Raw genomic sequence first — 27924 nt, 5'->3', positions numbered from 1 at the left:
ACTAGACAGATAGAAGATATATTAGAGATAGATCAATACATACATACATATCTATCTATCTATCTATATACAATGGTCGGGGACAAGTGTTAAAAAAATGAAGGCCTTGATTTATTCAAGGGATCGATCGAGCAGACATAAGGGACTGAATTAACATATTAACTACAATCTAGGGACAAATGCAGGATACTTACTGAGCACAGCTGAGATAACATTATTGTTAATGAACCCGCCCACCAGCTCAGGCAGGTCCCAGTGGCCCTGTGGGCGGTATATAGGCACTAATAGCAGGACATTGCAGGACATATAGTGTATCTATCTATCTATCTATCTATTTATCGATCAATCTATGTATTTATCTATCTATATATCTATCTGTGTATCTCTCTCTCTCTCTCTAAGTATATCCAACTCTGCTGAAAGAAACAAAGAGCGAAATACTCTCCTCCCTCACAACCGTATTCAATATGTCCTTGCGACAAGGCATCGTCCCTTCAGATTGGAAAAAGGCTAACGTGACACCGATTTTTAAGAAAGGAGACAAAAAAGTACCAGGTAATTACAGGCCCATTAGTCTAACTTCGGTTGTAGGTAAGCTACTTGAGAGCATAATTAGAGACAAAATTGTGAGTTACCTTGAAAGCCACTCATTAATTGGGGATTCACAACATGGCTTCCGAAACAAAAGATTCTGCCTATCAAACCTATTAACCTTTTATAACGACCTCTTCACTGTTTATGACGTAACCAAATCACTGGACGTAGTCTATCTTGATTTCCAGAAAGCGTTTGATAAAGTCCCGCATCATAAATTACTTTACAAATTAAAGAAATTAGGTATTGACGGTCAAGTAAACCAATGGATCGCGAATTGGTTGAGGAACAGACAACAAAGAGTAGTGATTGACGGATTTAACTCAGAGTGGGCGCCGGTCACTAGTGGCGTCCCTCAGGGCTCGGTTCTTGGCCCAGTGCTCTTCATTATTTACATCAACGACGTGGATGTTGGACTCAATAACTGACGAAGACAGGCAAAGCCTCCAAGAGGATTTGCACAAAATTTCAGCTTGGTCGGATAGATGGGAGATGCCCTTTAACGTAGACAAGTGCCAGGTCCTTCAAGTTGGAACGAGGAATAAGAAGTTCGATTACGAAATGCGCGGCGTTAAACTCAAAAGCGTTCAATGCGTCAAGGACTTGGGGGTCAAAATCGCGTCAAACCTCAAATTCTCACAGCAATACATCGATGCAGCAAATAAAGCGAACAGAATGTTGGGCTTTATTAAAAGAAACTTTTTATTCAAGAATAAAGATGTAATACTCCCGCTCTACAACAGTTTAGTCAGACCCCACTTGGAATATGCGGTACAGTTTTGGTCTCCCCACCATGCAAAGGATATTGCTAAATTAGAAGGTGTTCAGCGTCGGGCAACGAAAATGATCCCTTCCTTGCGCAACAAATCCTACGAAGAAAGGCTTTCTACCCTTAACATGTTCTCTCTTGAGAAACGTCGCCTCCGAGGAAAACTGATCGAATGTTTTAAAATACTGTTATGCCGGACGTGTTACTTGGGTTCCGTGTCGCCGTCAGGAGACTCCGTGGGAGGGAGATATGTAAACACATCGCACAGCTTCTGTAGTTTAATATTCTTCCTTAGTAGTACACTTCACTTTGACTCTTCACTTACCACTAGCTTACTATGACTGGAACTGCGCTCTCTCGCCCTCTTCTCCGATATATATCCAGAACAGTACAGTCTAGAATGTTACAGTATATTTTAGATCACACAAGAACATGTAGCAAATATATATGCGAGTTGGCAAGTGGCAACACTTCCCGCCTGGCGCCTGGCCGCGCCCCGCGGGGCGCGGACGTTCGCCTTGCTCCCCGCCCCCTTGCTCGTTTCTCCGGGAGCCTTCTAGAGGCCTATGGTCGCCGGGGGAAGCTTCCAGCACAACAATACTTAATGGTTTCACGAATGTAGACAGATCAACATTGTTTCTGATCGATGACACTTTGCGCACGAGGAACAATGGCGTAAAACTCAGATGTGGACAAGTAAATTCAGACTGCACCAAATTTTTCTTCACCAACGTTGTAGTGCGAGAATGGAATAAGCTCCCATCATCAGTGGTCCAGTGCAACACGATTGACTCCTTCAAAAATAAGCTCGACCGTCACTTCCTTCAACGTAATGTTATGCCGGACGTGTTACTTGGGTTCCGTGTCGCCGTCAGGAGACTCCGTGGGAGGGAGATATGTAAACACTTTTCACAGCTTCTGTAGTTTAATATTCTTCCTTAGTAGTACACTTCACTTACCACTAGCTTACTATGACTGGGACTGGCCCTCTCTCGCCCTCTTCTCCTATATATATCCAGAACAGTACAGTCTAGAATGTTACAGTATATTTTAGATCATACAAGAACATGTAGCAAAAATATATGCGAGTTGGCAACACTTCCCGCCTGGCGCCTGACCGCGCCCCGCGGGGCGCGGACGGCTCGCCTTGCTCCCCGCCCCCTTGCTCGTTTCTCCGGGAGCCTTCTAGAGGCCTATGGTCGCCGGGGGAAGCTTCCAGCACAACACTATCCCCCCCTCTTAATTGTGATCGTCCCGATCACACACTTAACTATATACAAACGTAAGAGAATTAATCAAAAACATAATAATCGTCGTATCGCTGTGGACGCCTGCATTGTCTCGGTCTTCTGCTCGGTGCCTCCTGCGCGTCTGTCTCCTGGTGCGCCTCGTCGTCGTCCGCTTCTTGGGGTGTCCCTGGAACATCTGCCGAAGCCGGGAGGTTCTCTCCCTCAGCTGAAAGGTCCAGAAGGCCTATGTCGTCGTCGACGTCCTCTCGGTCCTGGACGTCCCTTGCGTTTTCGTCGGCTGCTGGGTGTCTGTAGTTGTTCCAGGTGTAGTTTCCCGGACCGTGGTACCTCCATAGACGGTTGACGTGGACAACTTTCGGCTTGGTCCTTTCCGTTCTCCGGATTCGGTAAGTCACGTCGGAGAGGCGTTCTAGCACAGTATAAGGGCCTTCCCAGGGGCTCTGTAACTTCGGAGACTGTCCTTTCTTCCTCTGCGGGTTGTAAAGCCAGACTTGGTCTCCTTTCTTGAAGTCAACGTGGCTTGCCCTCATATTGTAACCGCGCTTCATGGCCTCCCCGGAGAACTTCAAGGCACCACGGACTTGATGGTGCACCTCTTCCAGCCGTTCCTCCAGTTGACGGGCAAAACTGGAGGCGTCCCTTGGAAGGCTTTCCCCAGGAGGCCTTCCTGTCAGTAGGTCCACCGGCAATCGCAGCTCACGTCCAAACATCAGCTTTGCCGGTGAATACCCCGTAGTCTCGTGGGCGGCAGACCTGTAGGCCATGAGGAGCGCAGGCAGCTTCTGATCCCATGAAGACTGATCATTGTTGCACTGCTTGGCCAACTCCTGGCCCAATGTCCAATTAAACCTCTCCACCATTCCATCTGACTGTGGGTGCAGAGGGGTGGTCCGGGTCTTCTTGATACGCAGAAGCTTGCAGCACTCAGCAAGGACTGTTGACTCAAAATTCCTTCCCTGGTCGGAATGGAGCTCGTTAGGCACACCGAAGCGACAGAAGAACTCCTCCACCAAAACCTTGGCGATGGTAGTGGCTTCCTGGTCAGGGATGGCGTAGGCTTCCGGCCACTTGGTGAAATAATCCATTGTGACGCAGATGTATCTATTTCCGTTCGTCGTCAGAGGCAAGGGTCCTGCTATATCCACTGCCACCCGTTCCATGGGGGCTCCAACCTGGTATAGTTGCAATGGGGCACGGTGGCGCTTCTTGGGGCCCTTCTTTGCACAGCACACCTCACACGCGTGACACCATTCTTCCACGTCCTTCCTCATGCCAACCCAATAGAACCTTTGGCGCAGGCGACTCAGTGTCTTCTTTACCCCAAGGTGTCCGCTGGTGATGCTGTCGTGCATTTCTTTCAAGACGCCTTCCCGGGACTTCACAGGTAGCACCGTGGACCAGTAGTGGTCAAGACCGTCATGAGAGACCCAGCGTCGCTGCAACACCCCGTTGTCCATCCGAAGAGTGTCCCACTGAGTCCAGTAATTCTTGGTGGTAGGGCTTTCTCTCGAGATTACTTCCCACCCAGGTCGCGTTGACGATTGACTCAGCCACTCCATAATTGGTCTCAAATCTCGGTCCTCCCGCTGCAGTTTTCCCAAGTCTTCCCATGGCACCTCCGCTGTCTGTTCCACTGTAGTGCGGCGGCACATATTCTGGACGCTTTCCCTCTGGAGTCAATGTTGACACTCAGGTAGGCAGGGGCGCCGGCTCAAGCTGTCCGTGTTACCGTGTGTTAGTCCAGATCGGTGCACAATAGTATAGTGATGCTGCTCTAGTTTACCTATCCAGCGAGCAAGCTGGCCCTCAGGGTTTTTCAGTGACTTCAGCCACCGCAATGCAGCGTGATCCGTGCGGATGGTGAAAGATGCACCGTACAGTAAGCATGGAAAAAGTCAAGGCTCTTGACTACTGCCAGGAGTTCTTTCCGGGTCACGCAATAGTTTTTCTCGGCTGGAGTGAGCTTCTTGCTGAAGTAGGCCACAACCCGTTCCATGTCGGCACATGCCTGGGACAGCACTCCACCAATCCCCTCATCACTGGCATCACAATCCAGTATAAAAGGCTTAGAGGGGTCTGGGTAGGTGAGTACGGGCGAGCTGATGAGGGCCTCCTTGAGCTTCTCAAAGGCAACCTGAGTTTCCGCTGTCCACTCAAACTTGCGCCCCTTCTTCGTCAGGAGGTGCAGTGGTGCAACAATCGTAGCGAAGCCTTTCACAAACCTGCGGTAGTATGAGCACAACCCGAGGAAGCTCCGCAGCTCCTTCACGTTGGTGGGTGTCGGCCAGTCCCTTACCGCAGCCACCTTCTCAGGATCAGTGCGTACTCCAGCCTCGCTCACGATGTGTCCCAAGTATTGGACCTCCTTTTGGAACAGACAGCATTTCTTCGGGCTGAGCTTAAGGTGTGCAGCTCTAAACCGGGCGAAAATCTCTGATAGCCTTTCCATCTCCTGCTCGAAGGTCTGGCCAAAGACAATCACGTCGTCGAGGTAGATGAGTGCCGTCTTCCAGTGAAGTCCCTCCAGCACCCTCTCCATCAGCCGCTCGAACGTGGCCGGCGCGTTGCACAGGCCAAAGGGCATGACCTTAAACTGCCACAGGCCTTGACCGTAGGAGAAGGCTGTTTTCTTTGTCCTGCTCCGCCATTTTGACTTGGTGATACCCGGACTTCATATCCAGTGTTGAAAACCACTTGGAGCCCACCAAGGCGTCGAGCGTGTCGTCGATCCGTGGGAGTGGGTATGAATCCTTGATGGTGAGATCGTTGAGGGCTCGGTAGTCCACGCAGCACCTGAGGGAACCGTCCTTTTTCCTGACGATCACTACAGCAGACGCCCACGGGCTGCTGGACCGCTCGATTAACCCCTGTTGCCGGAGATCATCCATTACCTCATCCATCTCCTTGCGACGGGCTGGTGCCATCCTTCGAGGAGCTTGCTTCACTGGGCGGTGGCTACCTGTGTCGATGTGGTGCTCTACCAGATCCGTACACCCAAAGTCCAGGTCTCCTGTGGAAAACACATCTGCATTCCTTACGAGAAGCTCCCTGAGCTGTTCCACTTGGGGCTCCTCTAGACACTTGGAGCTCCTGTCAAACAGGTCGCGCAGGTAGTCGGGCAGCTCCTCCTGGGGCTTCGTCAGGGTTCTCCTGCAGACACAGGTTCTCGGTTCCTGGTCGATCTCTTGGCACAACCCCACCAATTGTTCTATTTTCTTTGGGCTGAAGGAGACATTGGCCACGACGACAGGCACTTCCGCTGCAGCAGGGTCTACCAAAGTACTGCCTACAATCACCCCGTTTTCTACCGGACATCGACTTCCACTCTCTACCACACACAGGCTAGCCGGGTGGGCACCCGTAATTTGACAGGGTAACAGCATCTCCGACCTCGCAGGGATAATGGTGGTGCGCTTGACCGTCACTGGCAGGTCTTCCTTGTTCACAGTCGTCAGTGGCACCCTCCTTCCTCCTACAGTCAGCTGCTTAGCGCGAAAGTCCAGCTCGCACCTGTGGGAGACAAGATAATCCATACCTAGGATGCAGGGGTCGTCCATGTCGGCCACATACACAGAGAGGGACTCTTCCTTTCCTCCGAGCTCAAACTTCACGTCCACTGGACCTCTGAGCTCTGCATAGTGTCCAGTGACTCCGCACAGTCGATGCGACGTCTTAGGAAGCCGACGATGACTCACCACGTCAGGCCGCACCAATGTGCGTTCTGAGCCTGTGTCGACGACCACAGGCCACAACACTCCGTCAACCTTGCCCTCCACTTGGCAGCTCGTCATGGTGGTTCTCCTGCACATTGACATCTTCGGGGCATGTACAGGACAGACTGGTCGTTGCCCCCGTGAACCAGTCCTCCTTAGTTTCCCGAGTGGTGGTCCCTCGCCGGGGGCACAGTTTTCCGACACTCATTCTTCCAGTGCCCCTTTTCTCCACAGGTCCAGCACTTGGGTCCTTCTCTGGGCTTCTTCTTAACGCCACCTTCATATTCTTTCTTCCTCTTATAGCATTCGTTCTCCTTGTGCCCAACCTTCTCGCAGTACCAGCACGTTCCCTGGAACCTGTCTGTGTTGCTGACAGCGCCCTTTCGTGCCCTAAAGCCAGAAGTCGAGTCGTCCCTGAAGCTTGACAAGCTAGACCTAACAGAGGACTCAAACTCCATGGCACGTGCCAGAGTTTCCTGCATTGATGTTGGCTTAGCTTGGTTCACTTGTATCTTCAGCTGAGGGCTGTCCAGGGCATCGATGAATTGATCACGCAGCAAAACCGTCAGCAGGTCGGGGGTGGCACCTGGGCATTCCTTGTGCGCCATGTTCTCAAGGTCCTGAGCGAGTTCCTGAAGAGACTCGCCGCGCCTCCTGTTGCGGGTTCTGAACCTAACCCTGAAGAGCTCGTTCTGGTGCTTGGTCCCATATCGTTGCTCCAGCGCCTGTGCCAGCCCGCTGTAGCTTCCCTTTGTCGCATTGTCGAGCTGAGCAAGGACCTCCAGCGCCGCCCCTTTCAGGTTAGTGGCCAGCTGTACCGCGCACTCTTGGTCATCCCATCCGTTCCGAGCTGCCAACAGCTCAAACTGCACGCGGTAAGCCTCCCAGGAGACTTTGCCATCAAACTCCTGAGGCTTCTTTCTAACAGGCGAACCCAGCAAACTCATGGGGCTGGCGGAACTTTTTGCGGGGATAAACTCAGGCGAAACAGGGCTCAAACTATACCCGGACTTGCGTAGGAGAAGCATCTTGGGTACAACTGGCCCCTGCAGGCACTGGCTGTCCGTTTCCAGCCAAGCAGTCTTCAAGGGCCTTCACTCTGTCACTTACGTCACAAACTGCCTGTTCAGTACGGTTCACCTTTCCCTGCACTTCTAATATTTCTTTGTGTGTCGTCTCCCGTACCACCTCCATCTCTTGTTGAAGATTTGTGTGTTCTTTCTCCACTTCTATCAGGCGTTGTCCCAAGTTCGTGGTCACATCAGTCATTTCTCTTCGCACTGATTCACTTCCATCTTGTACTGCTTTTAGCTGTAGCTGTAATCCTGTGAACCGATCTTCTAGCTGTTCTTTGAGTTCTTGGAGTGTTCTTTCTTGTTGTTGCTGTGCTCTTTCTTGTTGTTCTTTGAGTTCTTGAAGTGTTTTTTCTTGTTGTTCTTTGAGTTCCTGGAGTGCTCTTTCTTGTTGTTGCTGTGCTCTTTCTTGTTGTTGCTGTGCTCTTTCTTGTTTCTCCCCCTGTAGTCTCAAGGCTTCCAAAAGTTCAGTCAACATGTCGTCCCTCTGGGCAGCTTGGGAACGAGTCTCCATGGCGAAAAACAAATGGCTACACTCCTGACGCCAATGTTATGCCGGACGTGTTACTTGGGTTCCGTGTCGCCGTCAGGAGACTCCGTGGGAGGGAGATATGTAAACACTTTTCACAGTTTCTGTAGTTTAATATTCTTCCTTAGTAGTACACTTCACTTACCACTAGCTTACTATGACTGGGACTGGCCCTCTCTCGCCCTCTTCTCCTATATATATCCAGAACAGTACAGTCTAGAGCAGTGATTCCCAACCGGTGTGCCGCGGCACCAAGGGGTGCCGTGAGATCTTTTGAGGGTGCCGCCAAAATTCAGGGGAAAAAATTGCATTAACTTCACTCTCTCTGCTTCTGCTGCTGCTGCACAATTTAGCGATCGAATTTTCAACTTAGCTACTTTTCATTGAATTTGTATAATAATTTGTACTTATGGAAAATTACAATCCAGGAGAACAATACTAATTATATGATTTTGCTGTGTAATAATTGTACGGACACTGGAGAGAACAGCTTGGCGGGAGAGTGGGAGGGAGGGAGGGGAGTGAGGGTTGTAGACTGACGCGTATGACACACGTACAGGGCAGGGCGCACAGCGAGTCGCCACTGGCCAGAGCCCAGAATGTCTCGGTACTGATTGGTGACGCAAAGGAAGCAGAAGGTATGACATATCCTCCTCCCTCAGCTCGTTAGCAATACATACCTGGTATGTATTGCTAACTAGCTGAGTTCGTGAGTCGTTTGTTCATCTTTTTCTTTTTTTTAGTAATTAATTTGAATACATTGTGCAACTACTGTAAAACTTGTCAATTACATATTTGTATTATAATACCATTTTTTGTAATAGCAGGATCAGTGTAAAGAAAATTTTCATATCTATGTATAAGGTGTTGTTACATCGATGCAAAATGTCGAAACGAGAAAAATATATATAATAAAAAAACAACGGAGATTTTAAATATGTATTTCCTTATAAGGGTGCCGGGAAGTTTTGAAAGGCTTGCCAAGGGTGCCGCAAACTAGAAAAGGTTGGGAACCACTGGTCTAGAGTGTTACAGTATATTTTAGATCATACAAGAACATGTAGCAAAAATATATGCGAGTTGGCAACACTTCCCGCCTGGCGCCTGACCGCGCCCCGCGGGGCGCGGACGGCTCGCCTTGCTCCCCGCCCCCTTGCTCGTTTCTCCGGGAGCCTTCTAGAGGCCTATGGTCGCCGGGGGAAGCTTCCAGCACAACAGTAATATCAACTAGAGTAGAAATGCAACGTTTTGGAGTCTTCTGATTAATGTAAAATCACTTAGGTTTAAGGACAGACCACCAAGTCTGGACCATGGGGTCTGTGTGGTCTGATTTTCTATGTAAATCTATGTAAATCTCTCTCTCTCTATGAGACAGACAGAGAGAGAGAGAGAGAGAGAGAGAGAGAGAGAGAGAGAGAGAGAGAGAGAGAGAGAGAGAGAGAGAGAGAGAATTTATAGCATGAACTATACATAAACTTTAATTGCTACTACTACTACTACTACTACTACTACTACTAATAATAATAATAATAATAATAATAATAATAATGATAATAACAATAATCCTACAGAAACCCCTCAAAACAAACAAACAATTTCCGTTCAATTTACACAGATTTCCATAGGAGGAGGCAGTCAGAAGAAGGACGCCGAAGCGGGCACATGTTCGGCGGCATCCAGGCAAACTCTCCTCCCTAACTTTTTCTTACGGTGTTTTTATTGACGTGTGTTGAGATAAAACGATAATTAACGATCCTTTGACACCAGTAGCACCAGAAAATACCTGTAATAGACGTGGAGAGCAAGGAAATAAGGTTGAAATGAGGCCGTGAAGGGAGGATCAACAGGCCGCGTAAAGGGACCCCCAAGGAGCCCATGGGAGAATTTCACTCGTGTGTGTATATTTAGGGTTTTAAGGAGGCCTTGACACCTGGACATACCTGTAATAGACGTGGAAGGCAAGGAAATAAGGTCGAGGGTGTGAGGTCAGGTCGTGTAGGAAGGACCAACTGACCTCCTAACCTCTTTTTACAGTGTTTTTATTGACCTATGTGGGGATAAGACGGTAATTGATTATGCCTTGACACCTGTAACACCTGGAAATACCTGTAATAGACGTGGAGGACAAGGAAACAAGGGTCAAGTGAGGTCGTGGAGGGAGGACATCTGACCTCCTAAGCGGACGGCCAAGAAGACCATGGAGGACCTTCAGGATCCCACGGTGGTCCTCACGGCGCTCAAGGACTGGAATATGCTGGTAGGGGGCCCCAGGGTGTCCTCAGGGGGCAGGGGGGTGTCTGGGGGTCGCCGGCTGGACTTTCGTGTCTCCGGGAAGGCCTCCTTCCCCTCCTCCCCTGTGTCCCCAGACCTCCCCAGGGGACAGAAGAGGAACCTGGACTCCCTGGTGGGCTTTGGTGAGTGGCTGCAGCATTTTGTGTAGGGGGGAGGGAAGGATTGACATTTCTGGTAAATATACGGTATAAAATAGCATTGAGCCTTGGTGAGTTGCCGCAGCATTTGCAGGAATTTTTTTTTTTTTATCTCAGCCTGCAGTGCCAGTAGGTTTTCTTCACGGGCCGGGTGGTCGGCCCAAGCCCATCATGGCACAGGCAATTTTCATAGTGGCGCCAGTTATACTTGGATTGACATTCTCAGTAAATATATAGAATATCACCCAGGCCGACCACATTTTTTTAACCCAGTGTACCTGATTGTATGCAAACTGTCTTTTTACACCACTGAGCTTATGGTATCTTTACTACCCCAATGAACATCAAACATCTTATTCATGTAACAATCCTGAATTGTGACCTGTACCCCATTATTCATTGGGGTAAAAAACTACTAGGCAGTAATACTCCTAGTTTCGTTACAATCTTGGTCAATAGGTATATTATAGTGGCATCTTGTGTGAGGTTAATACATAACATTGTTTTGTATTTAATTTCTCTAAATGCAGCGCAGTTCTGTAACTAATAACTTCCCGAAAACTTCAATATATGGTGTAAAATGTTTACAAGCACATTCTAGCACATTGCATTTTGGCAGCGGGGAGTCAGTTTGTTAGATTAGGTTAGATATAGTTAGATGAGCTCAGGTAAGGTTAGATTAGGTGTTGTCTATTGTTTGTAGTGTGTTAGTAATTTTTTCTTTAGTGAAGCACATTATATCAGTGACATAAAGGATATCGTTGAGGCCCAGGCCTTTCCAGTAAGTTTTGCCCACCAGTACGGTAATCTGATGCAGCTTTGGGTTGTCGCTGAGTATGAGGCATTTGCTGGTTTTCTTCCTGTTTCTATTGGTTTGGTTTTATGTGTTTGAAAGCAGGCTCTACTGACAGTGACTCCAAGGTATTTGATTTGTTGCACAAGTTTGTTTCCTTCTATTTCTTGTTGTGGGATTCTCTCTTCTATCTCAGTTTACAATTAGTGCGTGTGATACGATTTCCGCTGTGCCGTTGTTGTCACTGGTGGAGGAGTAGACGATGGCAATCTACATATCATACCCCCAACGCTTTCCTATGCCTTCATTTTTTTGTCTCACTGTCACGGCAAAAAGTACATTATGAGGGAGACTGGACAAGCCCCATCACTGTTGTTTCCCGGCAGACGTCACCAAGAGGTTCCGTGAGAAGGACCATGAGATCGTCAACACTCGAGCCACGGTCACCAGGCTGGAGGGGCGCCTGCACGAGATGGAGCTGGCACACAAGAAGAGCAAGCTGGAGGCTGATGCAGAGATGAAGGCCTTGCACCACAGACAGCAGAGGGACAAAGAACTGGTGGGTACTGCATGTGGGTACTTCACTGCCCATGTCTTATTGGATTATGTTCTGTTTGATGAGCTTGGATAGGCTGGCAAATTGGTTGGTGAGACCTTTCTGTTCTTTGCCTGATGGTTTACTTAAGCATGGCTCATAGGGAAAGGTCATCCAGGTAAGAATCAACTCCTCTGTCTCTCTGTGACTCTTAGTACTGACCTCACACCCTCACCTTACACCTTACAACACCCTCCAAGCCTCGTAGTACTGACCTCACACCCTCACCTTACACCTTACAACACCCTCCAAGCCTCGCAGCACAGACAGGGAAGAGGGAGAAACAGCTGTTCAGTGCTTCATCAATTTCTCTCTCTCTCTGTGAACTTTGATTTGACTGAGTATTAGCACTTTGTTACTTTTTTATTATAAGTTTGTGACTTCCTATTTTTCTATTTCCCTTTTTTTATCTGTATGTTTTTATTGGGTCTCAGGTGTTTGGTGGCTCCTGAACAGGTATCTTATAGTGTCCACACTCCTCTTTCTAGCTGATTCGTCTCTTATAATGATAATAATAATAATAATAATAGTAATGACAGTTGCTGCCCACACACACTGCCTGCTTTTTTGAGGTCTTTTAATACATGTCACTTATACTTTCCTATCTTTGGTAGTATCTTAATACATTTTCAGTAAGTATTTTTCTTACTAGCTACTGTTTTAAGAGTGCAATGTTTTTGTTCCCTAAATTGACAACATTTACTCTTGAAAAGAAATATACGTAGGAGATGATATGCACCAAGGCAGTCACAAGTGAAAGGGACGACCCCCCATATGCTTCTTGTCCCTCAGATTGACGACCTCCAGCACAAACTAAAGAAGCTGCAGAAGGCCAAGGAGGAAGCCCAGGAGAGCGTCAAGAGTGCCCGGGCACAGTGGGATACCGCCAGCTTGGATGCCGGGTCACGGGTAGTCAAACTGCAGCAGACACACTTGGAGCAGACCGCCGAGATGCAGGAGGTCAGTGGTGGCATTGATGACTATAGTGACTGTGGCTTAGGAGGAAGGGAGGGTGCTGAGGAAACCCTTCATTATATTCCCTAATGTCACTGTAAGCTACTAAGACTGTCTTGCGTCTCTTCATTGGGGTAACTAAACCACATCATGACTAGACTGGTGTATAATTTCTTTGTGCCTCAGAAGATGAGATCACTCCTCTCTTGAAGGAGGAGAAATAGTAAAAGGAATGTTAATTTAGAGGTTACCAGTGAAAAGAATGAAATATCAAATAATGGAGGAGAAACAGGAGAAAGAATGACACTCCAGAGGTTACCAGTGCAAGGGGTGAATTCTTGTATTAATTATATATCACACATATTGGGGCAAGGAAGAGCAGAGGGTGTTCCTTATACATAATTTAATTGAGGGGGAATGAACCTGGCTCAATGTAAGGTATTTAAGGTATATATTTTGTAAGCTAAAAGGCATTCAAGGTATAATCTGAGGTACATTGTAAAGTATTGAAGGCATAATGTAAGGTATGAAATTCTGAGTTCTTAGGACATTGGAGCAGACCTTAACCCGTCCGCTGCGATTGGCACAGATTTGGCTTTCACTGGTAGCCTGGTAACATATAGTCCCAGGTCTTTCTCTGCCTCTGTGGTGGATAGTGGAGTGTTTCCCATGTGGTATTGGTATGCTGGATATCCCTTCACTGGTAGCCTGGTAACATATAGTCCCAGGTCTTTCTCTGCCTCTGTGGTGGATAGTGGAGTGTTTCCCATGTGGTATTGGTATGCTGGATATCCCTTCACTGGTAGCCTGGTAACATATAGTCCCAGGTCTTTCTCTGCCTCTGTGGTGGATAGTGGAGTGTTTCCCATGTGATATTGGTGTGCTGGATATTCCCTCCCAAGATGCATGACTTTACATTTTTCTTCATTGAATCATAGCAGCTATTTTTTGTTCCATTCCTGTAGTTTGGTGAGGTCTTCTTGTAGGAAATCCGCAGTCAAAGGGTTAAGCCGCTCACTAATACCAGACTTCATCCTAACCTTTCCAGAAGATCACCAGCCTCCAGGAGAAAGTGTTGAGTCTGGAGAAGGAGGTGGCTGAGAAGTCTTCCAAGGTGAGCCCCCCAGTGGTTGTGTTAGACTATCTCTCTTTTGTTTCTTTATATTTCTTTCTTAGTATCATTCTACTATATCTTTCATGTTATCTGCTTTGACTACAGTGCCTATGTGGTCTAAATATCTATGTAAATCTATGTACAGCTCTCTCTCTCTCTCCCTTACTAGATGACCCTTGCAGAAGAGCATGCAGAAAATGTGGAGGCTCAGCTGAAGGACTTGCAGGAGAGACTGAAGAAGGCAGAGGAGGCCAAGTTCCAGGCAGAGGACCAGAAGATGCAGCTGGACCAAGCCTTAGCAAGAATCAAGGTGGGATTTTGTATTACTAAGCTGGTGGTGGTCTGCAGAGGATTGGCTTGGCAGTGAAGGAGGATTGGCTGGAGGAGGAGAAGGAGGGGGATTAGCTGAGGGAGAGTGTCATGAAGCCTTGCTAGAAATGATTTGGGAGAGTGACTGTTGTAGTTTATTGTTTATTCTGTGCCGCACAATGTTCATCTCTCTCTCTCTCTCTCTCTCTCTTGCTGTCTGTATCTCTGTCGGTGTCTGTCTCCATGTACGTCTGTCTCTGTCTCTGCATCTATCTCCCTATCTCTGTCTGTCCATCTCTCTTGCCTGTCTCCCTCTCTGTCTGGCTGTCTCTGTCTGTCTGTCTCTCTGTCCATCTCTCTTGCCTGTCTGTCTGTCTGTCCCTCTTTCTGTCTCTGTCCATCTTTCTTGTCTGTCTATTTGTCTATTTCTCTGTCTGTCTCTGCTCTCTAAATGGGTGCTGTATCACACTGTTCTATCCTCCCCCCCCCCCCTGCAGGAGTTGGAGATCCAGCAGGAGGACCTTCAGGGCGCCAAGCAGCAGCAGGGTGTGTTTGAGGCGGCCATGCGCAGGATGCCGGCCATGGAGAAGGAGCTGGCCAAGGTCAGGGAGGACAACAAGTTCTTCAGGTGAGGACTATGCTGGAGGTTCACTTTGAGGGTTATTTTGTTTATAATACTTGTTTTTGTTCTTCTTTATCTTGTTTTTTTTTCTTTATTTCTTGTTCTTTTTGTTCTTGTTTTTTTTTCTTGTTCATCATCATCATCTTCTTTTTTCATCTTCTTCTTCTTATTATTATTATTTTTAGATGTTTTTGCATTATTTATTTATATTTTTGCTTACTCATTGTATAGAGGACTTGGATCCAAATATGTTATCATTATTACTAATATTATTATTTTTATTATTAGTTTTTCTTTATTTATCCACCTCTTTTGTTAAAGTTTAGAGGGGATTTTCTTTCCATTCTATATCATACCCCAGACTAACTAACCCACCTTCTGAGCACTGTGTCTTTCCTTCTGACCTGCAGGGACACAGCCAGAAACACACAGCTTCTGGAGGAACAGCTGACCAGTGCGATGCAGCAGGTCAAGCAGCTGGAGAGGCGCTGCGAGGATGCCGCCAGCCAGCAAGCCAAGGCAGAGCTATACAAGGTTAGGGGAATAAGGGTTAACCCGTCCACTGCGATTGACATGGATTTGGCCTTCACTGGTAGTCTGGTAACATATAGTCCCAGGTCTTTCTCTGCCTCTGTGGTGGATAGTGGAGTGTTTCCCATGTGGTATTGGTATGCTGGACATCCCTTCACTGGTAGCCTGGTAACATATAGTCCCAGGTCTTTCTCTGCCTCTGTGGTGGATAGTGGAGTGTTTCCCATGTGGTATTGGTATGCTGGACATCCCTTCACTGGTAGCCTGGTAACATATAGTCCCAGGTCTTTCTCTGCCTCTGTGGTGGATAGTGGAGTGTTTCCCACGTGGTATTGGTATGCTGGACATCCCTTCACTGGTAGCCTGGTAACATATAGTCCCAGGTCTTTCTCTGCCTCTGTGGTGGATAGTGGAGTGTTTCCCACGTGGTATTGGTGTGCTGGATATCCCTTCACTGGTAGCCTGGTAACGTATAGTCCCAGGTCTTTCTCTGCCTCTGTGGTGGATAGTGGAGTGTTTCCCATGTGGTATTGGTGTGCTGGATATCCCTTCTCCGGTAGCCTGGTGACATATAGTCCCAGGTCGTTCTCTGCCTCTGTGGTGGATAGTGGAGTTTCCCATGTGGTATTGGTGTGCTGGATATCCCCTCCCAAGGTGCAGGACTTTACATTTATCTTCATTTAATTGTAGCAGCCACTTTTTGCTCCATTTCTGTAGCTTGGTGATGTCTTCTTGTAGGAAATCCACAGTCAAGGGGTTAAGGGGAAGAGTGTTTTTTAGGGAGAGATTAAAAGTTTGCTTGCTTGGTTTGTCTGGGACATATAGAGCAGAATGGAAGAAAGAAATACTAAAAATGGTAATGAAAAATATAAGTAAATAAGTAGTATATAAATAAGAAAACAATAGTAATGAACACAAAATTAATAAATATAAATTCCTTGGTGGGCAGAAGAAAGGACAGAGCAGGAGGTGTCTTGGTGATGTCTTCTTGTAGAAAATCTGCAGTTAAGGGGTTAACCCGGTAGCAGCGTGGATCATGTTTCTTAATGGTCCCTCTAAGCGAGAAAAATGAGAAAAAATCATCACTCACACAGACCATTTCATAATATATATCAAAGCATTTGTGATCAGAATATGCATCATCTATTTTGGGGGGTCTATATCATGGCACAAATTTGGCCTGTTGCTGCTACATGGTAAAGCCACAAATTTGGCCCATTGCTGCTACACGGTAAAGCCACAAATTTGGCCCGTCGCTGCTACACGGTAAAGCCACAAATTTGGCCCGTCGCTGCTACACGGTAAAGCCACAAATTTGGCCCGTCGCTGCTACACGGTAAAGCCACAAATTTAGCCCGTCGCTGCTACACGGTAAAGCCACAAATTTAGCCCGTCGCTGCTACACGGTAAAGCCACAAATTTGGCCCATCGCTGCTACACGGTAAAGCCACAAATTTGGCCCATCGCTGCTACACGGTAAAGCCACAAATTTGGCCCGTCGCTGCTACACGGTAAAGCCACAAATTTGGCCCGTTGCTGCTACACGGTAAAGCCACAAATTTAGCCCGTCGCTGCTACCAGGTTAAGCTGCCTCCCTTGCTGTAAAATCATAAGTAACAGTAGCCAGCAAGATAATGACAATATTTCTGAAGGAAGTGTTTTGTCCCTGCCCCACACACAGCAATCACTGGACAAGTTTGAGACGATCGTGAGCGAGGAGTTTGGTCTTGAGCGTTACGGCACCCCAGAGGACCTGCGCCTGCACCTGACCCAGCTGAGGCAAGGCGACAAGGCGCTCACCGACAGCCTGGCTCAGCTGCGTGCAAGGTGGGTCGAGGAAAGCCAAGTTGACCTTTTTGTATTTATTTCTTATTCTTTTTCCTTACCAATTTCCTTATTCATTTCCTCTTGCCTATTTCTGTTTCTCCTTACCTATTTCATTTTCCTCAGTACCTCTTTCCTACCTATCTTCCTATTTATTTCCTCTTATTTATTTCCATTCCTTTTTCCTTCCCTTCCCTCCAGTCACAAGTCCCTGGAAAGTAGCCGTCAGCAGGAGGTCGAGGAGCTAAATTTCTTGAAGACCAAGCTCAACAAGATGGACCAGACCGCACAGTTGAACGCACAGCAGCTCAAGAGACTCCAGCGCAGGCTCTTCCTCGTCACAAAGGTCGGTGATGTCAGACGCTTCCTCCTCTCACACCAACTACAGTCATCCCTCAAATAGTATGGTTTTCAATAGTTTGGTTTTGGTTTTAAGTGGATTTTCGTAGAAGATTTTTTAGGATTTTTAAATTTCCCGACAAGCAGGAAATTTAAAAATCCTTAAAAGATCTTCTTTGACAATCCGTATAAAACCGAAACTGAACTATTGGAAACCGTACTATTTGAGGGACGACTGTATTTCCAAAGGCCAAAAAGGAGATCAATCGGGTTGTCATGAGTGATTTTTTAGGTTCATGGTAAAGAGGGAGAGTCAGACTACCACCAGGGTCATAAAACTACCCTAGGAAATATGCAAAGCTCCTATGAAAGCCTTGTCAAATATGTGTTCCTTAAGGTTCATGTTACAGAGGAAGGGTCAAACTACCACCAGGGTCATAAAACTACTCCTGGAAATGCCCACAACTCCGTCGAAAGCCTTGTCAAATATGTGTTCCTTAAGGTTCATGTTACAGAGGAAGGGTCAAACTACCACCAGGGTCATAAAACTACTCCTGGAAATGCCCACAACTCCGTCAAAAGCCTTGTCAAATATGTGTTCCTTAAGGTTCATGTTACAGAGGAAGGGTCAAACTACCACCAGGGTCATTAAACTACCCTAAGAAATGTGCAAAGCTCCTACGAAAGCCTTGTCAAATATGTGTTCCTTAAGGTTCATGTTGCAGGGGAAGGGTCAAACTGCCACCAGGGTCATTAAACTACCCTAAGAAATGTGCACAGCTACTTCAAAAGCCTTGTCAAATATGTGTTCCTTAAGGTTCATGTTACAGAGGAAGGGTCAAACTACCACCAGGGTCATAAAACTACTCCTGGAAATGCCCACAACTCCTCTGAAAGCCTTGTCCAATATACGTGTGGTTGGGTGTCGAAATGTTAAAAGATATGACCTCAGTACCTTACCCCACCCCATCTCACCTCCATGGCTAGGTTTATACCCTCCTGAAATGTCAAACTGGGCCCATTTTTGCTAACTGACAATACAATCCTTCCTCCATGCTCTACTCCCTCATCAACTCCACTTTCAAAACTCTCCTCCATCCTCCATCTCCCCCTCCTAGGAACGTGACGGCTTGAAAGCTATCCTGAGCTCCTACGAGTCCGAGCTGACCATCAACTACTCGGCGGTGGGGCAGGAGCGTGTGCGTGGGCTGGAGCGTCAGGTGGAGTTGTACAAGCAGGAGGTGGACAGACTTCATGGCGAGTTGCAGGAGTTCTCGAGCTCTGATGCCCCGACTGCGACTGCTGCTGCTGCTGTTGCTTCCTCTCAGGTGTGTATGTGTGTGTGTGTGTGTGTGTTGTATGGGCACAGTGCTACACCTCTTGAAGCTTCTGTCTATTCAGATTCTTATTTTTGTATTCATTTTTTTTGGCATTGAGCAGTCTCCCTTCCTGTAATAAAACAGTTCTTGGAATCTGGCAACAGCTCCCTCATGCTTGTTCTTTGAGGCTGTTTTCTGTCACTCCTGGTTCCTCCCCTTCACACTGGTCAATAAATGGGTACCCTAGGAAACCTGGGGAAGGGAAACTGTGGTAACACGGATTTCGTAGTTATTTCCCACCACAAGCTCAAGGGCTTATGTGACAGAGATGAGCATTGAGGCCAGGCACAACTATAGCTAATGACCCAAACTTTACTCTTCACTTGATATACAATAAAGTGTTCTACTGCAGTGGTATCCCTAATGTCATACTGGCCCTGGGTGTTAATGTGACAGAGATGAGCAATAAGGCCATGTCCAGCTGTAACCAATGCCCTCAACTCTGCCTTCTACTTTGTGTGATGTTTCAGAGGAAGGAGGACGCTGAGAAGATCGCCAAGCTGGAGGAGAAGGTGCTGGGTCTTGAGGAGGAGGCGGGGAAGCTGAGGCAGGAGAAGGAGGTGCTGGAACTGCGCCTGGAACACCGCACCCTCAAGGGGGACTACGACCCAACCAAGACCAAGGTGCTGCACTTCAGGTAAGGTGTCAACTCTGTGTGTGTGTGTGTGTGTGTGTGTGTGTGTGTGTGTCATCATCTATCTCTGTCTCTTTCTGTTGCTCTGTTTCTCTCCCTCACTCTCTTTTTATCTCTGTCTCTCTCAGTCACTTTGTCTATTTCTGTTGCCCTTCTTTCTGTCTCTTTGTCTGTCTCTCTCCGTCTCTTTCTATCCGTCTCCCTCTGTCTCGATCTGTTTCCTTCTGTCTATATCACCCACAGTCTCTCTCTCTCTGCCTCCTTCTATGCAGGCTTTTTCTTCTAACTTTCCTCTTCCCTTGACCTTCCCTCTCTGCTATATATATAAAACAAAAACAACAGAAATGAAGTAACAATCCTGACCCTGCCTGACCCCCATCCCAGGGACAACCCACACACCCGGGCTCTGGAGAACAGGAAGACGGAGATTGAGAAGCTTCAAAAGGAGAACGAGGCGCTGCAGGAGCGGATCAGGCTGCTAGAACAGGGCGAGACGGAGGACCTCACACAGCGGGTCGGCGTAAGGGTGGCGGCGGAGTCCCACAAGGAGATCATGGGTGAGTGAAGCTTAACTGTTTGTGGCCTTGGTGATCATCTCTGTCACCTTGAACCTAGAACATAAGGAAATCAATACTACTATTACTACTTCTTCCACTACTTCTACTACTTCTACTACTACTACTAATACTGTACTTTTACTAACTTTAATTTTCATGCGCTCCCTTTTTCCAATTCCTTCTTTTCCCCCTTCCCTTCTCTTCCCTTCCCTTCTCTACCCTTTCCTTCCCTTCTCCCCTTCCCTCCCCTTCCCTTCCCTTCTCTTCCCTTCCCTTCTCTACCCTTTCCTTCCCTTCCCTTCCCTTCTCTTCCCTTCCCTTCTTTTCCTTTCCCTTCTCTTCCCTTCCCTTCCCCTCTTTCCCTTCCCCTCACCTTCCCCCGACCCCAGTACTACTGCTACTACTATTACCACCACTACTACTACTACTGTTGTTTTGTATGTATATATTGCATGTAATTATTTTTTCTCTATGCCTCAGAGGAATATAAAACTACTACTTCTCTTTCTTTTTCTTTATTCTTATTGTTTTGTTGTTGTTGTCATCATTGTTCTTCTTCTTTTCTTCTCCTATTTCTTCTTAACATCATCTTCATTATTATTATCATTTCCCCCTCCCAGAGCTCCAGGAGAAGGTGTCGCAGCAGGAGAGGAAGAACAAGCGTCTGATGGAGGTGTTCCAGCGTAAGTCCCGTGAGATGCGTGAGATGGTGTACCGCCTCACAGGATACCGGATGGACATGCTTGGCGAGAACCAGTACAAGCTGATGCACATGTATGCTGAGTCCCCTGATGACTACTTCCTGTTTGAGGTGAGCACAGGGAGGGAGGAAGGTATGAGAGAGGGAGGGAGACCTTCACTGGTAGCCTGGTAACATATAGTCCCAGGTCTTTCTCTGCTTCTGTGGTGGATAGTGGAGTGTTTCCCATGTGGTATTGGTGTGCTGGATATTCCCTCTCAAGGTGCAGGACTTTACATTTTTCTTCATTGATTTGTTGCAGCCACTTTTTGTTGAATCGTAGCAGCCACTTTTTGTTCCGTTCCTGAGCTTGATGAGGTCTTCTTGTGGGAAAACTGTGGTCAGGGGGTTAATACATGACTGTCTCTCCCCTCCCCCTTGCAGCACACACCAGCAAAGGAGCTTCAGCTGCTGGAGACTGAGTTTTCGAGCACACTGGACGACCTCATCGACGCTTACCTCAGGCATGAAAACTCCTACCCGGCCTTCCTCTCGGCTGTCACCCTGGACCTCTTCAACAGGCAGACCAAGTACCACGGCCCCTCCTCCAGCGAAGAAGAGGAGGAGGAGGAGGACAAGAAAGATAAGAGGGCTGTGGGGAGAGGGAATGGTCAGAATAATGATGAAGATGATGATGACGACGACTTAGTGATCCTTGATTAGCTTTTACTTGTGTAGGCCAGTAGTGCAGTGTTTTATGGAAGTGTATATTTTTAATCTAACATGAGACTAAAACATTAACGAGTATTTTTATATCCGTAATCTTTCACAAGCGTTACGAGTGAACCGAGAAGCTCTTCCTTGCGGACTTAACTTGCCACCACAAGATACTGAAACCTTGTCTAATAGTGAATCAACCTGTTGCTATTTGCCTTCTAAACCAGATATCTTTTTTCCATCCCTTGTCTAATAGTTAGGTTATTCCGGTCATCTCATTGCTGTCATCATTAGCAACCTTATTTTCCACAGAAGGAAGGTAGGAGTTCAGAATAGCAGAACCATGTTGAATACTTTATCAGCCTGTTGCTATTTGCCTTCTAAACCAGATATCTTTTTTCCATCCCTTGTCTAATAGTTTGGTTATTCTGGTCATCTCATTGCTGTCAGCATTAGCAACCTTAGTTCCCACAGAGGCAAGACAGGCATTCAGACAGGCCTTGTGATGAGTGTGGCAAGTGTTCTGGGCCAAAAGTTGTCCCTGGTCTTTACTTAGGTATTATAGGAGCAGTGTGTCCCTTGTGAGTGCTTTGTGAAACCCAGTGGGAGACACAAGAAAGTTAATCCCCTTGTCTTCAGGGATAACGCTGGAAAAATCATGTGTGAACTTTCTTAAAGTCCTTCATTATGTTAACACCTCCAGACTAATGAATGAATGCTAGTTTCACATTTTTAACATTTTAAGAGTATTTTTCGTGGTTGTTGTGGAGTGACTTCATCTAAAAATGGAGCAACCTTCCACCAGACCTGAGCCAGTCCCTCTTGAGGAGTATGTGATGTCATTAGGGTAGTAATAAACAGTGACTAATGAAACACTTTATTTTGCTAATTGTTTGATACCATTTTCATCAAATATCTCACAATGATGAGGTAGGGAGCACCAGATAGTAAGATTCAACAACCTGAAAGTGTATTAGCCACAGAAATGGGTTGCTCAGTTCAATGCCTAGAGCTGATCAGTACATTTGAAGCTAAGTACTTATACAAGTATTCTAAAGAAACTGTATGGTTTCAATCTGAAGTACTATGGACTGCTGGGACGAAGAACAATGTTGTTTATCCCTACCCTGTGCTGCAGCATCTCAAAGTAAGAACATGTCATTGCTTTGCTCTCAAGAAGGAAAACCACAAGGCAAGGAAATTTCTAGTGCTTCACACGACTAGTTTGGCACCACAACCTGAGGGCCAAAGTACTTTGCCTCTGGTGAGGACTACACAGGTAAGAAGCTGTACTATGTATCCACCTAGATACAGGTGGTCCCCTTGGCTCACCTGGACACTGCAGGGCCACTACTTGTGTTCCCTGCAGGCCACTTCTGCCAAGTCTACTGACCCAGTGACTTGTTCTGGCAAGCATTTACTTATACCAAACCATTTAGTTTTGCCTCAGCTTCACCATTATTACCGACTACTTACTGCTATTTATATATATATCACAAGAGCCATTCTTCCACCATTCTCTGTGTTCATTTGACCTTCACATCAGTGCTCCTCAATTATCCGTGACATGCTTTTTGTTTGTTTTAAGTGGCAATATTTCAAAAATTACTTCTAAATTGGTCCCACTAATCATTGCATATGGAAAGAACTTATCACTGATTAGTAAACATTTTTTGTTCCCCTCGAATATTGTCACTTTGTAGTTTCTTAAAAGTTTCTCATACTACAGTGTGGTTCTCTATATCAAACTGTGCTACAGGCTGGCCAGCACTAGCGTCATCTAGGCTTAGGACCCTTCAGGCTTGGCACACCGATATTCTACACAAGAGCTACTTCAGCATTACAGATTAGTATGACACATTTAACCTCAGTTCCTTTCATTCATCATACTTGTGTTCCAGATATGTATTCTGATGCATCAATTAAGCAATAATTACTATTTGCACAGAAATAATACATGTTGGGAGAAAGACAATCACTGTTCCCGGAAGATAAGTTGTAGGACTAGAAAAGGTGGCTGTGGGGGCTGGACACCCACCCACCCACAGCCAATAATGCACTTACCTACAAGCAATGATATGTGTTGACCATTAGCAAGCCTGATAACCCTACAATGTACAGCTTTATGACAGTGAGTTTGGTGTACAAGAATCACTGCTATTCCTACAAACTCTTACACACACTCACACATTATTTCATCACCAGCCTTACCAAACGTCATAACCCAACAGACAAATTTTCACTCCTAAGTTTCCAATGTACAGCTTTATGACAGTGAGTTTGGTGGACAAGAATCACTGATATTCCTACAAACTGTTGCACACACTCACACATTACATCAACCCAGTTCATGTACCAGACACTTGATGTACTTGAGTCACTCTGGTTGTCATAATACCTTCGTGAATTGTTGAGCAGTATGGTTAGTCCTGAAAGCCATTAGAATATTTAACTGTTGGGTGACTGAGAGTGAGTTAAATGGGTATTGTTACATCTCTTTGGTAGTGGTTATGGCACAGAGAAGGGCTGAATGCTGGGCTAATTTGGGCTGAAGTGGTGTGGGTTAAAATGGGCTGGTATGGGATGGGATGAATAGACTGGACTGGCTTGGGCTGAGCTAGGTTGGGTTGGGCTTGGCTGGGCTAGGCTAGAAAGGACAGGACTGGATTAGGTTGGGCTGGGCTGGGAGAGAGGACAGGACTGGGCTGGGAGAGAGAACAGGACTGGGCTAGGTTGGGCTGGGCTGGGAGAGGGAGGACAGGACTGGGCTAGATTGGGCTGGGCTGGGAGAGAGAGAACAGAACTGGGCTAGGTTGGGCTGGGCTGGGAGAGAGAGGACAGGACTGGGCTAGGATGGGCGGGAGAGAGGTCAGAACTGGGCTAGATTGGGCTGGGAGAGAGAGGACAGAACTGGGCTTGGCTAGAGAGAACAGGAGTGGGCTAGTTTGGGCTGGGTTACGGCTTGGCTAGAGGGCAGGACGAGGTTGGGCTAGCCACAGTACAGCTTCATTTGGTCCTTGATTTCGTCCATTGTTGTTTCCCCGAATTTCTCCTCCTGTTCCTGCATGAGCTTGAAGATGGCTGCCAGCTGCTGTGACTGGGCTCTGCGACAGTGGTAAAGAAACACATCAGTCACTATACATGTTTTCTTTGCCAGCACCTACATCTCTTTATTTCCTTATTATTTTATCTGCACTATTTCTTTATTTTTTTGCTATCATTATCGCCGACATATCTGTACCATTGCTATTACCTGTATAAGTAGCAGGATGCAGCTTTGGATGTAAAAATAGAGAGCAGAAGAAGAAGAAGACAAAGAAGTAGAAGAAAAAACAAAAAACGAGAAAGGAAATAAGGGAGAAAAAGAGGAATAATATATATAACCATAAAATGTACGCCACATGCACACTCACTCCCTCTCGGCTCGTCTCTGGTCCTCGCTCATGTCCGTCTCGATGGTCTTCTCCAGGGAGCGCTGGTGGGCCTTCTTCAGCTCCCCCGGCAGGTGCTGAGCGTACTTGATCACCCTGTCCACGTCCTGTTGATATTATTATTATTATTATTATTATTTTTATTATTATTATTACAGTCATCCCTCAAATAGTACGGTTTCCAATAGTTCGGTTTTGGTTTTATGTAGATTTCCATAGATTTTTTTAGGATTTTTGAATTTCCCGATGAGCAGGAAATTGAAAAATCCTAAAAAGATCTTCTATGACAATCCGTATAAAACCGAAACCGAACTATTGGGAACCGTACTATTTGAGGGGCGACTGTATTATTATTATTATTATTATTATTATTATTATTATTATTACAGGCTGAGAATCCCTTATCCAAAATTTCTGGGACCGAAATTGTTGCAGCTACCAGTAGAAGTCAAATCCATGCCAATCGCAGCGGAGAGGTTAGGAAATGGATTTGTGGAGGTCATATCGTGTGTGGAATTGACAAGGGATAAAAAACTAAAGAAACAGTGTGGCAACCCAGACATAAGAGCATTTGCCAGACTAGACCCAACACTGATGAGGAGCCATTGCAAAGCCTTAGCCCCAAACTGAGGACTACTACTACTATTACTACCTTTTTTTCCTGGTCAAACTTGTCCTCATTTTTCTCTGAGTCCTCTTCCTCTGTGCCTTCCTTCGGTGAATTATCTTTACCCCCCTGTGTGCGGGGGGAGTGCCGTATGGAGCCGGCGCGCCCCATGACCCAGCTGACCACCACCACCGCCAGCGACACGCCCACTGAGGCCACGAAGATCAGCGATGTGTTGTTCCACAGCACCTGGTAGGACTCGAACCACGCCTGATGGGGAAGATAAAAAAAGACATTATCATAAAAAAACTTGTGAAATAGTTGATCGCATGGGAGTCTCCCTCTGTGCTCCTGTCCCTCTCTGAAAGCTGATGTCCCTGCCCTTAGCTTCTATAGAAAAGGTATTGGAAGAGGTGCATAAGTTAGGAGACCTCCTTACATGTCTTCCTGACTGGTTAAAAAGGAAAAAGTTCAAGTTCTCAATAAAGAAAGCAAGAAATGGTTTACATATAACGGAACCTGCGCATGAATGTAACAATCACTAAATCAATTACTGGGGGCAAACCTTGTGGGGTGCGTTGCCTCGCCCACCCTACAACGCCAAGCTTGGGGGTTCCTTCGGGCAAGTCTGCATGCAGGAGATGAATGAAACTGAACACACAGTTTATGTATTTAAAGCAATACTTAGAAATTATAAATGAAGATATGACAGTGCTATGGATGGGGATGCCAGACCCTTCTCTAGGAGGTTAAATTGGATCTTGTTTGGCTAGATTAATAATGGGGCTCCAGTAGGAGGTTATGTTAGATTTTGTTTGGTTGGAACAAAATATTGGGGGTCTAAAGGGGGTATTGTTGGGTTGCAATTGTTAGATAAATAATTGCAGTAAATTTAATTAGATCACCCAGGCCTGCATTGTTACCAAGAATTGGGTAAATCTTAAGAATAGCGGCTCCTAGTGGGTGTGCCCTAACATGGTGTTGTGGTAATTACAACATTTCTAGCATGTACGACAGGGTTTTGACAAGCGGACAGGCGTGTTTATGTTACAAGGAGTGTATTTTTCCACGCTGGCCTCACGATTTCTTCTAAGTCGATGGGCGATGAGACTGCGAGCTCCGGGGTGATGAAAGGGAAGAGCCTGCGCGGAAAAATACACCCCTTGTGACATAAACACGCCTGTCCGCTTGTCGAAACCCTGTCGTATGCGCTAGAAATTTTGTAATTACCACAACACCGTGCCCTAAAATGTGCACCCACTAAGAGCCTCTATTCTTAAGATTTGCCGGACGGTGTTTGCCTAGATACCCTAAACTAAGTCTTGCCTAGTGCCTCCCAGTGTACAGGCGCGGCCACCCACCTGCCACGTCTGGGAGTTGCTGTACCCCAAGGGCTCCTCCATGGCCCTCGCTCAGGACCCTTCCCCCTAAAGACCACAGTGATGGCCCCTCCTCCTCCTCCTCTTCTTCTTCTTCAGTGCTTTGGGGTCACACACACAACGCCCCTTTATCTCTCTCCTCCTCCTCAAGACCCCAGTGATGGCCTCCTCCTTCTCCTCGTCTCCTTTTCCTTCAGTGCTTTGGGGTCACGCACACAACACCCTTTTATCTCTCTCCTCCTCCTCCTCCTCCTCGTTTTCGTCTTCAAGGGCGGGATGTATAGGCCGTGTAATTTAGGCCTATGCTGTTTGTTCTTCTTCTTCTGAGGTGTTTTAGGGGGCCAGTTAGGCTGTGTTGCTCCTCCCGAAGTTTCCCTTACGCAACACCGACACAGCACAACAGAGACACACACAGATGCAGCCTCCCGTTGTCATGGCAACCTAACAACAATGCTACGTAGTCTTATAATAATTTTCCTCTTAAACAAAACATGAATAAAGAGAGGAGAGAAAAGAAGAGATGAAAGAGACAGATGATAACGAAGAACGTGAAGAAGAAGAATTAAAGGAGATGAAGAAGATTATATTATGGCATATTGATTGATTGATTGATAGGAACATGCCATCCCAACCCCCAGGCAGGACAGAGTGTGATTATACAACTATTAATACATGTGTAGATGGCATGTTCCTCCCTTCTCCCTTGTTGTTTACCTGCAACAATAAACTATCAATCAATCAATCAGGTAGCACCATGAAACTAAAGATACAATGGAAGACGTCCTCTCATCTCCTTTATCTCCATCAATCAAGAAAGAGATAAATGAGATGAAAAAGATGCTGAGAGGACTTCACATATGCCATTATAACATCACAAAACCATCACCGTGAACCATTAATAATTAAACCTGAATAAAACACAAAGGAAAGGAAACTAAATGATATGATAAAGTCGTGTATAGAGAAACAAAACATGGAAAAGGTATACACAGAAAAGAAGGAATGAGGGAGATGAAAAGGACGAGACAGATGATGAAGAATGTGAAGGAGGAGATAAAAGGAAGAAGATAATTAAGATGTGAAGGAGGAGATAAAAGGAAGAA

At 46.5% G+C, this 27924-nt stretch overlaps 2 protein-coding genes across 4 annotated transcripts; one reads left to right on the top strand and one right to left on the bottom strand.

The window, feature by feature from the left end:
* Window positions 1–9557: 9557 nt before the first annotated feature.
* LOC127009721 (mitotic spindle assembly checkpoint protein MAD1-like) lies at window positions 9558–21488 on the top strand. Of its 3 annotated transcripts, none has more exons than XM_050883093.1 (15): window positions 9558–9822; window positions 9963–10342; window positions 11537–11709; window positions 12538–12705; window positions 13748–13813; window positions 13983–14123; window positions 14620–14750; window positions 15155–15278; window positions 16957–17102; window positions 17301–17445; window positions 18557–18766; window positions 19288–19454; window positions 19836–20008; window positions 20629–20819; window positions 21132–21488. In XM_050883093.1, exons 2-15 carry the CDS (start codon window positions 10126–10128, stop codon window positions 21408–21410), a joined length of 2331 nt encoding a protein of 776 aa, XP_050739050.1. In that variant the 5' UTR covers window positions 9558–9822; window positions 9963–10125; the 3' UTR covers window positions 21411–21488. The 3 variants fall into 3 exon arrangements, with proteins under 3 accessions (XP_050739050.1, XP_050739049.1, XP_050739051.1); XM_050883094.1 differs by having other exon boundaries at window positions 9617–9638; XM_050883092.1 differs by having other exon boundaries at window positions 9558–10342.
* Window positions 21489–22267: 779 nt separating this feature from the next.
* Window positions 22268–27256, bottom strand: LOC127009724 (matrix-remodeling-associated protein 7-like). Its single transcript, XM_050883099.1, has 4 exons — window positions 26804–27256; window positions 25488–25712; window positions 24818–24942; window positions 22268–24508 (listed from the first exon to the last, which is right to left on the bottom strand). Exons 1-4 carry the CDS (start codon window positions 26843–26845, stop codon window positions 24394–24396), a joined length of 507 nt encoding a protein of 168 aa, XP_050739056.1. The 5' UTR covers window positions 26846–27256; the 3' UTR covers window positions 22268–24393.
* Between the last annotated feature and the right edge of the window lie 668 nt (window positions 27257–27924).

The sequence above is a fragment of the Eriocheir sinensis genome, chromosome 41, assembly GCF_024679095.1.
Source record: "Eriocheir sinensis breed Jianghai 21 chromosome 41, ASM2467909v1, whole genome shotgun sequence".
NCBI classification, from domain to species: domain Eukaryota; kingdom Metazoa; phylum Arthropoda; class Malacostraca; order Decapoda; family Varunidae; genus Eriocheir; species Eriocheir sinensis.
Note: the sequence above shows the minus strand (reverse complement) of the source record. Positions and strands in the feature narration are given on the sequence as shown.